This window comes from Lolium rigidum, chromosome 3, assembly GCF_022539505.1.
Source record: "Lolium rigidum isolate FL_2022 chromosome 3, APGP_CSIRO_Lrig_0.1, whole genome shotgun sequence".
In the NCBI taxonomy this organism is placed as follows: Eukaryota; Viridiplantae; Streptophyta; class Magnoliopsida; order Poales; family Poaceae; genus Lolium; species Lolium rigidum.
The window spans coordinates 75,391,256-75,403,501 of NC_061510.1; the positions used below are offsets into that span (position 1 = coordinate 75,391,256).

At 46.0% G+C, this 12,246-nt stretch overlaps 2 protein-coding genes across 2 annotated transcripts in view; one reads left to right on the forward strand and one right to left on the reverse strand.

Annotated features, from left to right (window-relative positions):
- Positions 1-1,891: 1,891 nt before the first annotated feature.
- Positions 1,892-4,894, forward strand: LOC124696897 (replication protein A 70 kDa DNA-binding subunit B-like). The gene is made up of 12 exons (XM_047229557.1): positions 1,892-2,034; positions 2,245-2,391; positions 2,481-2,654; positions 2,751-2,928; positions 3,035-3,302; positions 3,405-3,507; positions 3,611-3,735; positions 3,825-3,903; positions 3,985-4,129; positions 4,229-4,389; positions 4,484-4,604; positions 4,700-4,894. The coding sequence occupies exons 1-12, from the start codon at positions 1,892-1,894 to the stop codon at positions 4,892-4,894; spliced, it is 1,839 nt and encodes a 612-aa protein (XP_047085513.1).
- Positions 4,895-8,077: 3,183 nt separating this feature from the next.
- LOC124695049 (ninja-family protein MODD-like) overlaps positions 8,078-12,246 on the reverse strand; it is a 9,763-nt gene continuing 5,594 nt past the window's right edge. Inside the window, exons 2-3 of the mRNA XM_047227944.1 lie at positions 9,368-9,742; positions 8,078-8,717 (exon numbers count right to left, since the gene is read on the reverse strand). Coding sequence (XP_047083900.1) covers positions 8,266-8,717; positions 9,368-9,742 — 827 coding nt within the window. The 3' untranslated portion in view covers positions 8,078-8,265. The remainder of the gene's footprint in view (positions 8,718-9,367; positions 9,743-12,246) is intronic.

Sequence of the window (12,246 nt, forward strand, 5' to 3'; positions counted from 1 at the left end):
TTGCTCTGTTGCTTCATTGCTGAAGCTACCAGTGTGCGGAGGTGTGCGATGTCGACTTTTCGTCTTTTTTCGCCAAGAGTTCCGCAACCTTCTTCATGTTGTCCTTGGGAGTGGCAAGTGGCTGCTGGCTCGAGGGGGTTGCGAAGTTGATCTTTCGAGGGCCAATGGCTTCCCGTTGGATTCTATCTGCCTCTTTATCAGCGCTCGCCATCATGGTTTTCCATTGTGCTCGGAGTTTCTTGGCCTCTTCCAAACATTTAGTGGCTTCGCGTTCTCTCTTGAGGAAATTTTCCATTACTTCGCCTGCTTCTTGCCTTTCCTCCAGCATTGCTGCCACAGTGTTGGCAATTACTTTGGCGGTGCTCAGCATCTCCTTTCTTGTTGCTTCTAAAGCCTCAGGATCTGCGGCGTCGTCCGGAGTTATTGGCTTGTTGAGGATTTCCGAGTGTGCGATAACACCTCGGCCTGCCTGTTCGACGAGCTCTTCCGCGGATAGGTAATCCTGGTTCCTGGAATCGTTTTCTTCTCCGGAATCCGACACAGCGCGGCGACGAGGTCGCGCGGGCGGAGTCTCTGAAGTAGATGGTCCCAGGAGCGCGACATTGGTTGGAGTCTCTTCTTCTTGAGCGTCCTGCTCTAGCCCAACTATGGTCGCTAGGACCTACTTAGGCGGAGCGGATTCCGCTTCAGCTTCCTCTTCACCCTCTAACTCCTTCAGAGCTTTGTTGAATTCCTCCGTGTTCATGGTTGAAACATCGTCGAAAGTTGGCCTTAGATTGCCCAAGATTGATTCTTCTATGTCTCCGACATCCTCTTGCTGATCCGGGGCTTCGCTGTCTCCGGCAACCTCTTGCTGATCCGGGGCGTCGCTGTCTCCGGTAGTTTTAACCTGCATGGGTCCAGCTCCTTTCCGAGGAGGGGTGGTTCCTGCGGTATGTGCGAGGAAGTGCACGAAGTGAAACCTTTGCTTCTCTAACACATGGAAGACCCAGACGGATCTGCATTGGTCTTACACCGTAGTTTCCTGCTCAGTGGCGGATTGGGTGGGCTTTGAAAATTTCCGGATCTGAGGCGGAATCTTCCTTAGGAAGCTCCTGCAGCTCTGATCGGACCTTCGCGACTACATCCTGAACAGCGGCGGTCGCGTCAACGTTACTTACCGGAGCGTTTCCGTCGGAATCGACGGTCTCGCCTCCATTCAGAACGCAAGAGCCTCGGCTTGAACATTTCTCTTGCAAGATAAGCTAGAAATTCTTATAAAAGATTGGGGGCATTCCATCTGCCCTTGGTGCCTTAAATTTGAACACTTTTCAAAATTTCAAATTTCAAGTTTGAACATTTTCTGAATTTGAACATTTTCAAAAGAGAAGAAAAAACCATGGAACTATGTTGGATGACGGAAACAGTCACGCGCACAGAGCGCTCGCCGTACGAAAACCGCAAAGTACGCGGGCGTTTTGTTAGAGATTTCGCCCAGCGTTGCCACACCAATTTGTAATTTTGGGCTGAAAAGTCTTCAATCAAAGGACCCAGTTGGGCCGAGACGGCGGGCAGGACTGTTAACACCCACACCAGCTCTCTCTCCCTCTTTCTCAATTCCGGCGCGAAAATTCCCCCAAATTTCTCCCGCCAGAGTTACCAAAACGGAACCAAAAACCATCCGCGCGCCGCCGCAGCCTCCCGCCGTTCACAGAAACCCGCGGCAATTCACGCACAAACCAAACCCCGCCCCCGCCCGCCATTTCCCCCCCAAAAGCACCTTATAACCAGCGCGCAGATCTCATCCTCTCCTCCAAATCTCCAAAACATTTGCGCCGCCACTGCCACCGCCCAACCACGCAAGCGAAATCTTCTTCCGGAAGGCACAAGAATCCCATCGGAGACGAGACTCATGGACGCCGCCGCCGCCGCTATGCCGGTGACACCGGGCGCCGTGGCCTACGTCATAGCCAACCCGGCGCCGGCCACGCCCGACGACGTGCCGGAGACCGTCGTGCAGGTCGTCGACCTCAAGCCCATCGGCTCCCGCTTCAGGTCAGTAACCATCGCTTTCAGTCCCCATCCAAGTAATTCATCGTAGTACAGTAGCAGATTGTTTGTGCACCTCGAATAGTTCGTTTAGTCTCGCCACCCGTCCGGATCTCTGAGATTTCGCTCCTGTACTAGCTAGATCTGTTCTTCTCCGCGCCGATTCCTCTTCTTGGTCTGCGAGTCTGATGTACTGTTGTCGTTGTTCCTTTGCAGTTTCATGGCTAGCGACGGGAAGGACAAGATCAAGGCGATTCTCTCCACCCACTTCGCCTCCGAGGTCCACTCCGGCAGACTCCAGAACCTCGGCCTCCTTCGCATCCTCAACTACGCCTGCAACGACGTCCCAAACAAGCAGGACAAGTAAGTAACCTTCCACCCACTTTCCTGCCATTTCTGCAGATCTGTATCATCCTTTTGCTGAATATCGATCTACGCATGCTGTACTCCAGGATCTTGATCATCACCAAGTGCGAGGTCGTGTCCCCGGCGCTAGACGCCGAGATTAAGAGCGAGGTCAAGGTAGAAGAGGAGCCCGCGGTTCTGTCTAAGCCGGCCTCGATTGTGTTGAAGCCGAGGCAGGACGTGAAATCCGCCTCCCAGATTGTTAGCGAGCAGCGTGGAAAGTAAGCTCCCCTTACAGTCTCTTTACCCCGATGTCTTTCATTTTTGTTGTTGTTGTGAAGAATTGCTACTCACTGTTCCCCTTTCTGTGTTTGCAGTGCTGCCCCTGCAGCGCGCTTGGCCATGACCAGGCGGGTGCATCCGTTGCTCTCTCTGAACCCCTACCAGGGAAACTGGGTCATCAAGGTTCGGGTCACCAGCAAAGGCAACCTGAGATCTTACAGGAATGCCCGTGGGGAAGGCCACGTCTTCAATGTAGAGCTCACTGACGAGGATGTAAGTTCTGTCTTAGCTATGTCAAATTCTTTGGTGTGTTGATTATCTGAACCGAGCTGCTCAAGAATGTTTTTTTGGAAGCTTACATTGCTGGATTTGTGTACAGGGCACCCAGATCCAGGCTACCATGTTCAATGAGGCTGCAAAAAAGTTCTATCCAGTGTTTGAGCTGGGGAAGGTCTACTACATCTCCAAAGGATCACTCAGAATTGCCAACAAGCAGTTCAAGACAGTCCAGAATGACTACGAGATGACCCTAAATGAGAGTGCTGTTGTTGAAGAGGCTGAGGGGGAAACTTTCATTCCACCAGTGCAATACAACTTTGTCAAGATTGATATGCTAGGGCCATATGTTGGTGGCAGGGAGCTAGTAGGTGAGGCAGAACTGCTTGAATTCAGTTGAATCAATTTTAGTAGTAACTTGTTGTTGTATGCAGTCTGACTGATTTTACTCTCTGTTCCATGTTTATCTGTAGATATTATTGGTGTTCTTCAGAGTGTGTCACCTACTCTGAGTATCAGAAGAAAGATTGACAATGAGTCCATCCCAAAGCGTGACATTGTTGTCGCAGATGACTCGTAAGCAGCAACTTAACTCACTGATGACTTAAATTGTGATGTATGTGATGTTGATAGCTTAAAATGTAGTGTATGTGCTGATTCACAGTTAATTTGATTGTAGGAACAAAACTGTTACTGTTACTCTTTGGAATGATCTTGCCACCACTGTTGGTGAAGAGCTCTTGGACATGGTTGACTCTGCACCTATCATTGCAGTAAAGAGCCTGAAAGTATCTGACTTTCAAGGTATGCTCTTGATGCCTATCCAATCAGCCTTTGCTGGATATCAATGAGGTTTTATTTGATACTAACGTGTTGCTCCATTTGTTTACCAGGTGTATCTGTCTCCACTGTGGGCAAGAGTACTCTTGTAATTAACCCTGAGTTGCCTGAGGCAGAAAAGCTTAAAGCCTGGTAATGCCCTGTTACTAAGCTACTTGTTTTTGATTTACCATAGACTATTTGTCATGATAATGACCGTATTCTGTCAAACAGGTATGAGTCTGAAGGCAAGGGCACTTCCATGGCATCAGTTGGTGCAGGCATGGGTGCATCTAGTCCTGGTAGCTCTAGATCATTGTACTCTGACAGAGTTTTCCTGTCTCACATCACAAGTGATCCTGATTTGGGTCAGGGCAAGGTAAGATCTTAAAACAGTGCAAAATTCTTGTGAATCTGAGTAATTCAGTGTCTTGAGCTTGCAGTTTTCCTAAGTAAGCTGACCTGATTTGTTTTGCAGCCTGTTTTCTTCAGCCTGCATGCCCATATAAGCCACATCAAGCCTGACCAGACCATGTGGTACCGTGCCTGTAACACCTGCAACAAGAAGGTGACTGAACAAATTGGATCAGGATACTGGTGCGAAGGTTGCCAGAAGAACTATGATGAGTGCGCACTGAGGTAGGTCTTAATTTGTTTCAGTACACCATACATGCTACTGTTTATTTGTTCATGCAAAGCCATAGCTAAGTGTCGGTTCATTGCTGCTCTTCAGGTACATCATGGTCATCAAGGTCTCTGATCCCACTGGTGAGGCCTGGCTTTCTCTCTTCAATGACCAAGCAGAGAGGATCATCGGCTGCAGTGCTGATGAGCTTGATCGGATCAGGAAAGAGGTACCGAGTCTTCTTTAAAATTCAGAGATTCAATTCAGAATGCAGCATGTTTCTCTTTGTAATCATGTGCCTAAGACTGCCAATTCTGTTTACAGGAGGGTGATGACAGGTTCCAGCTCAAGCTGAAAGAGGCTACCTGGGTTCCCCACCTCTTCCGCGTGAGCGTGGCACAGAACGAGTACATGGGTGAGAAGAGGCAGAGGATCACTGTGAGGAGTGAGTCGCCGGTTGACTTTGCTGCTGAAGCAAAGTACCAGCTTGAGGAGATCTCCAAGCTCACTGCCTGCTAGAAGGTGCAACAGTACACCTGGTCTCCTGAACGAGATTGCCAAGCTCACCGCCTGCTAGATGACGCCATGTTTTGGCCCAAGTTTCTTAAACTGTACTGCTCCTGGAATGTCTTCTTGCCATACTGCTCCTGAGATGTAGCTGTAGTAACTTATCGGATTTTCCCCATCTTCTGTTATATGTGTAGATGTTTTATTCTGAAGAAAACAGGGTTATCCACTTAGCTGTTTCTGTTCTGCTTGGTCTGTCATGTTCCTTGTGCAAATGATATGAACAGAAATCAGTGCCGCATCCAGTTCTAACTGATGTCATTTTGCTGTATGTCTATTATGTTTTTGAAGCAAGTGTTGTTCCTCCATGGCTTTGCATGAAAAAAATGGAGCCCTATGGAAAATATTATTCTACTACTGCTTTGAATCTATCCATCCATCTGTGACGAGAATGAATCTGTTCATCACCTGTTTTTTGACAGTCCCATTGCTAAATTTGTCTAGAGCTGTGTAGGGCAAGCCATTGGTGCTCCAAACAGGCCTTGGATTTTTTCCCAATTTTCTGGTGGTTTCCACAATTCTTCCCTGTCTATTGAAATGTTCAGATTGCTAGCATTGCTGTTATATGCTGGGCGATCTGGAAACTTTGAAACAGAGCATGTTTTGAGGGCAAGCTCATAAGTTTGCTTGCTGGTGTTATCTTTTACTCATTTGTGTTATGAACTATTGGGTAGGTTTGAATAATCTGCAGATCAAACTGTTCTCCGCACGCGCCAATATCATCATTGATGCAGCAGCGGACACTCTTCACTCTGCTTCATCAACGTCAGGTGTTCCGCGTCTAGATGGTAATCAGCATGATGGTGGATGGCTAACAGACTGATAGCTGGCTTTTGTCATCTGCTTTGGGAGCTGAAGAAGTTAGCTTTCTTTGGTCATCTGCTTTGGGTGCTGAAGAAGTTCATTACGAAGGGGATGCTGTCTCATCATGCTTGTTCATGTCTTCTGCGAATTATGGTGTTTGCCTGGTCAAGTTCCCAGCGTGTTGTAAATATGTGCCAGAGTATTTCCTCAGAACACTAGCAGTAGGTGGTGTTTCCTTTGCGTGTGTTTGTTGTTGCACTTGGATCTTGGCCTTCCTTTTCCGTTATCGTTTATAATGGAAATCAATCTCTTCGAGATCGCATGGAAAAAAAAGGCTTGAGCTTCAGTTACTAAGTTACTTGGTAACCCTCAAAAGAATAATTTCTCGGTAAAATAAATACTGAAGAAGTATTATAATGTATAGTTGTATTCTGTGACTTTTTTGTGCACATGTTTTGCAACATACAGTTTTTTTTTTGCGAATTTAGAGAGCTTTATTGATTACTGATAGCACTACAATCACTCGTAAGAGTATTTATGAGAAAATTTGGGTTATATTTGATCCATAGACATCTCCTCCTATCAACACTAGCTTGCTTAGCAAATAAGTGGGCAGCTATATTTGCATCACGGCCACGGCCAACTGAAAAATGCTAAAACTAGAAAAGACTCCCTAATCTCCCTAATCTTTTGACATATGGACATAATTTCCGATCTATCTTGATCAATCCTATTACAGAAATTGACAGCTAGCTGAGAATCACTCTCAATAATTACCCGGTTATAGTTTCTCTCCATGGCTAATCTTGCACCATCAAGGATAGCTCTTGCCTCCATAATAACAGCACTAGCACCATCCCCATACCAGATAGCTTGTTCTCTAATCAGACTGCCCCCATGGTCACGAACACCCAAACCAATGACCCAGACATTGTAGCTTCAAGGAAACTAGCATCTGTGTTGATTTTGATCACTCCTTCATCGGGTGCCTTCCAGCGATCTTTTTTTCTTTAGGGTCTCTTCAGATACCCACTTCCAACTCGAGCCAAGTTGACCGTGGTTTACATCACCCACCTGACCAAATCTGTAACCGATCGCCCCCCCCCTCTCTCTCCATGCTTTCGGGCATTTCGCTCCTTCCAGGAAGCCCAACATCCACATAAGATCAAGCTGGTGTGCTCTTTCGACAAACTACTACCATCAATTAGGTCCATCGCCCATGATCTTGGGTGTAGTAACAAAATTTTGATGCCCGTCATACTTCTAAGTTCTGACCAGAATATTTTCACCCATGTACAATCAAAGAGGGCATGCTGAATAGTTTATTCATGTTCTCCACAAGCTTCACGAAAGGCGAGTTGCTCCATGTGTCTATTTTTTTTTGAGTATTCCCCTAACATGAATAAATAGCTTCATGACTCCACCAAAAGCATCGCACTTTTGGTGGAAGTGGATTGCCACAGATTTTTCCAACAAGCATTATGATCCTTTCCTTACCCTGAGGATTAGGAGGCCCGTTGACTTATTGAAATCAAACAGTACGCGGACCGAAGTGAGAAAAATTCATTTTTCTCATGTGACCATGCCCATTAACCCGTCTCTATAAAGTTCACCTCCAATTTTTCCTCGGACCAGCACATTAGTTCTGTGTCAATCAGCTCATCAACCATTGTAATTTTTGCCTCTTGCGGCTTACACATTGGCCGACCATTTATTTTAGCCGGTATCCATGGATCATCAAAGGCACGGATCGAAGACCCGTCTCCAACTCGTTTAATCAATCATTTATTCAGAATTTCTCTTCCATGAAGAATTGCTCTCCAAACATGTAACGAGTTTCTCTTCTTTCTCGCATCTAGAAAATCTGAGTTATGAAAGTATTTTCCTTTCATTACTCTAGCACATAAAGAACCAGGTTTAGTCATCAGTTGCCACCCCTGTTTTGCAAGCATGGCTTGATTAAATAAATGGAAGTCTCTAAGGTTCAGGCACAAGAAATTACACCCTATTAGGATTCGAGGCAGACTAACAATGTGCTATGGAAAGATATTCAAAGATTCAACTAAGATATCCCCTGACTTGTGGCTGCGTCAGGTACATGGTAAGCTGGACGCGGCTCCCCATCTGATTCAAGATGAAACAGGTTTTCCAGCAATTGTGACTGGTAGCCTGTGAGCTGTACGAAGCCTTCAACAACTAACACCAGCATCCGTGATGGACGGTTCATCATAGATTTGGCTCTGGCAGAGTTGACAAGATTCTCCTTTTCTGAACTTTTTGCAGACTCTCGCCTTGCCAAATAAAAGAAGTGCAAATAAAAAGAACTGACCAGAACCGCCCAACAATGATCAATCTGTCATGTTACTATTTAGTTGTCCTTAGGAGCTATTCCCACTATGTTTTTTAAGATAACACACACTGTATTGTAAGTCTGTAACATAAACGATGAGATTCGGTTTGAAGCTAAGCTTACGGCTGAAGCTACACACAGAACACTTGCGCGCTCCACATGCAGCGGTCTAAGATAACGAATGGGCAACGGGGTTGACGACGATGTGCCTCAGCGGGTTGGCGACTTCGCCGCCACCAGCATGCTTCACAAATTCTGCTGGAGTCAGGAAGCTTCCATGGCACACGCACACGATCCTCACCTCTTCAGCTCTCCTGTACTTGTACAGGAAGCCTTCAATCTTCCTGCCGTTGGGGAGTCCCTTGGTGCACACGCACGGCATCTCCTGCATCATCACCCTCTCCACGTCTCCCATGCTCCTGGCTCTTGCTGCAAGTCTTCCGGAAGCAGGTTGATGTTCTCCCCTAGAACCAAGTGCCGCTGCTCTCACTGCCAATGCTGAAGACGAAGGTGCTGCCATGACGGTGTTGTTTGCACTCTCGGCTGGGAGCATGCCTTTTGTACCCTCAGAGGAGGGAGGAACAGCTGGTGACAGGCTCTGCTCTTCAGCGCTAGGAGTTCCTGTAAGATCAGTGTTCAACATACCTTAGGGAGCATTCACACAAAAAAAAGCTTAGGGAAAAACAGAAGCAAATGTGATGAAGGTAAGAATAATGGAATAAGAACCAACTGCTCCGAACAATCGCATGTATAGAACAATTCAGACATACCAGTAGTAGTGGTAATTCAGCATAAATATTGATATTTTTGCATGCATAGAACAACTTAGATAACCAGCAGTAGTTCAACTTGGTAGTTCAGACGCGAAGACCAAGACCCCAGATAACTACACGGCCAAATTAGCATGATGTTTGAAGTAGTAACATACCAGTCAAATTAGCGTTAAATCTTGATATTTTTGCAAGGACAAGTTCAACATGACAGATACTGTTACTGCAGGGCTTCAGTCCAAAGGGCAAGATGAATCCAGGTCACAACTTAATTTATTTTGGTTTACTTGGTAGTTCAGACGGCGAAGCCAAGTATCTTCAAGACTCCAGACAACTACACGGCTAAACTAGGACAACGTTTGAAAGAGAAACATAATAAACTGAACATCAAAGTAGGAATGTTCTACTGTCAGATCATGCCATCATAACTTGCGATTTGCTACAGGAAACTCAGCTACTTAGTATAACATAATAATACAATATATCAGCATAATACTGTACCTTTCATAGCTGAATTATGCCTTTTCAGCTTCCCTGGCAAGCAGCTACCTTGTGATGCAACCGTAGCCTGATATGTTGGAGGAAGCCCACTCGAGCGACGCCTGACTTTGCCATGGTTTTCATTTCCTTCTGTCTGCTTATTCATCATTGAAGGATCATCAGAACTTTCTACTCTGTCAGCTCTTGCAGTTGCATTCATCTCTTCTAGTATCTGTCCAACTGCCTCTGCAGAAACGTTGGTGGAGTTCCTTCGCTCGATCCTCTTCCTCTTCACCTCGAGCCTTTTCAGAGTTTGGGCTTCCTTTCTCTTCCTCCATTCATCCTCAATGCCAGCAGGGAGTGAACTTGTCCTTGGAAGGACGTCTGCAGTATTCCCTGAACAATGAAAGTATTTCAAAAGGCCATTCTAGAACTGAATGCATGCTACTTAAACATAATAAATTATATATGCCCAGCTGATGGGTTAAACCAACATTTGTTCGGGAACATTTCACAATCTTATGCTCTCTTCCTTTAGAAAAATAGTAGTGCTGGTTATTTGATGCAATACTTACTGATGTTCCTGGCTGGACCTACATGTAATTGACATCTATTAATGAATAGACGGGGAGATAGACTACAGTTCCAGTACACGGCATTGGCATGCTTCCATCAGTAACTATGAATAACAACAAGAAACCAGGACACGCCTAATAAAAATTTACTAGTAAAAGTACTCGAGACCTTTTTCTACTATAAATAACGTAAGATCTATAATAATGATGTGGTTGGTTGGTTCTCACTTTACTTGTATCACAGGGAACACAAGTTTTGAGAAATAACCACATTCTTGGTGATTTTCTAAGAGACTCGCCCCAATTGACCCGTTTAAAAATAATTAACTAATCTAAGGCAAAATGATGAGTTAGGTTAAAGCTGAATGCATGATGTGTTGTGTGGCCTATTATTTTTAATTAGGCCGAGTATTTACGTTATGTGTGGTCTATCACACTTTGGATTGGGCTTGTTTGTTCTATGTGTGGCCTGCCACACTCTTTCAGCTTAGGCCTTCTATTGATGCAGAGGCTGGGGGGCAATGGAAGTTTCCAATTTCTGTTTTTTTTTACATTAGTATAAATGGCCAAGAAACAGAAGGGAAAATATGCACGACGCGTGTGCTGTTTGGCAACCAATCAAGTGCAATTTTTTTATCTCTTGCCTAATGAATAGTTTTAGCGTTATTCCATGGTGTGCAAAACAATGGTGTCACCTTTAAACAACAGACATTTCTAGTGTTGGTAGGACACAAATCCTACTTTGACACACTTGAGTGTGTGCAGCTTCCATCGTTATTTGCCATATCAAGAGATATCATGCCAAATTGGGCACAAGAAACTGATACTGACTTGGGGTAAATGATAGAACCCTTGGTGCACAAGACAAATCAAGGTACAACAGCACCACTCAACACTCACTTCCATTGCTCGGCATCCTTGCCCAACTTCGATTGCCTAGTCCACCACCTATAAATCCATGTTGGTTGTTTCAATTTTTTTCCATATTTGACAGTGTCGTTTGCTGTGTTAAAAACATTGTTAGAGTAAATTATGCCATGGAAGATCATAACGACACGAGGCGGTTGAGCCAAAGCCTACATCCGCGGGGCATGACAACTTGAGAGGGGCATGTACGGGGGGAGGCGTCAACGCCCGATAGCCCATGTGCCGGGATACCTATCTCGGTGGACTCACATGTGGACATGTGGTTTGTTGGCCATGGTTTGTGGGCCGGTGTTAGCGGGCCGTGTTGACGTGTGAAGCGAAGATTTGTTGGGATTAGTTCCACATTGATTGTGGGGGTAAGCATAGTACGACTTACAAGGAGAGGGTGTCTCCCTCCTACCGAGGTAATCTTTTGGGGGAAAGGGCTCAAGCTTGTGTTGCTCTCCGACTAGGCCTAGTCCCGGTCGGGGGTCGAGATGCTTGTGTAGTGGCCCATGATATGTGGTTCAAAGACGCTGCGAAGATTGCGTAATCATGCATCAATGAGGCTAATGGAGGTGGAGGGTATTGATGAGAGGCATTTGTCGCCGTCGCACAGTGATTTGCATCATACATGTGTTGATGTGTGAGGGGAAGATTTGTTGGGATTCGAACCACATCGTTTGTGGGGGAAGCACAACACAACTTACAAGGCGATGGTATCCCCTCCTATCGAGGTAGTTTTTTTGGGGAGACGGATCAAGCTTGTGTTGACGGGCAGGTTTTAGGCTTAGTAGAACTAAAACTGAATACATGAGGTGCAGTTTCAGTTCTACTAGGCACGAGGAGGGAGAGGTTAGCCTTGATGGGCAGGTGGTACCGGAGAGAGATACTTTTCGATATTTGGGGTCCATGTTGCAGAAGATGGTGATATCGATGAAGATGTGGGCCACAAAATCAAGGCTGGTTGGATGAAGTGCCGCCAAGCTTCTGGCGTACTCTGTGACAAGAGAGTGCCACAAAAGCTAAAAGGCAGGTTTTATAGGACAGCTATCCGACCTGCGATGTTGTATGGCGCGGAGTGTTGGCCAACGAAGAGACGACATATCCAACGGTTAAGTGTAGCGAGAGATGCGCATGTTGAGATGGATATGTGGCCACACAAGAAAGGATCGGGTACGGAATGACGATATACGGGAGAGAGTTGGGGTAGCACCGATTGAAGAGAAGCTGGTCCAACATCGTCTCGGATGGTTTGGACATATCCAATGGCGGCCTCCGGAAGCGCCGGTGCATAGCGGACGGATAAAGCATGCTGAGAATGTTAAGAGGGGTCGTGGTAGACCAAACTTAACATGGGAGGAGTCCGGATTAAGAGATACCGAAGGTTTGGAATATCGACAAAGATTTAGGCATGGA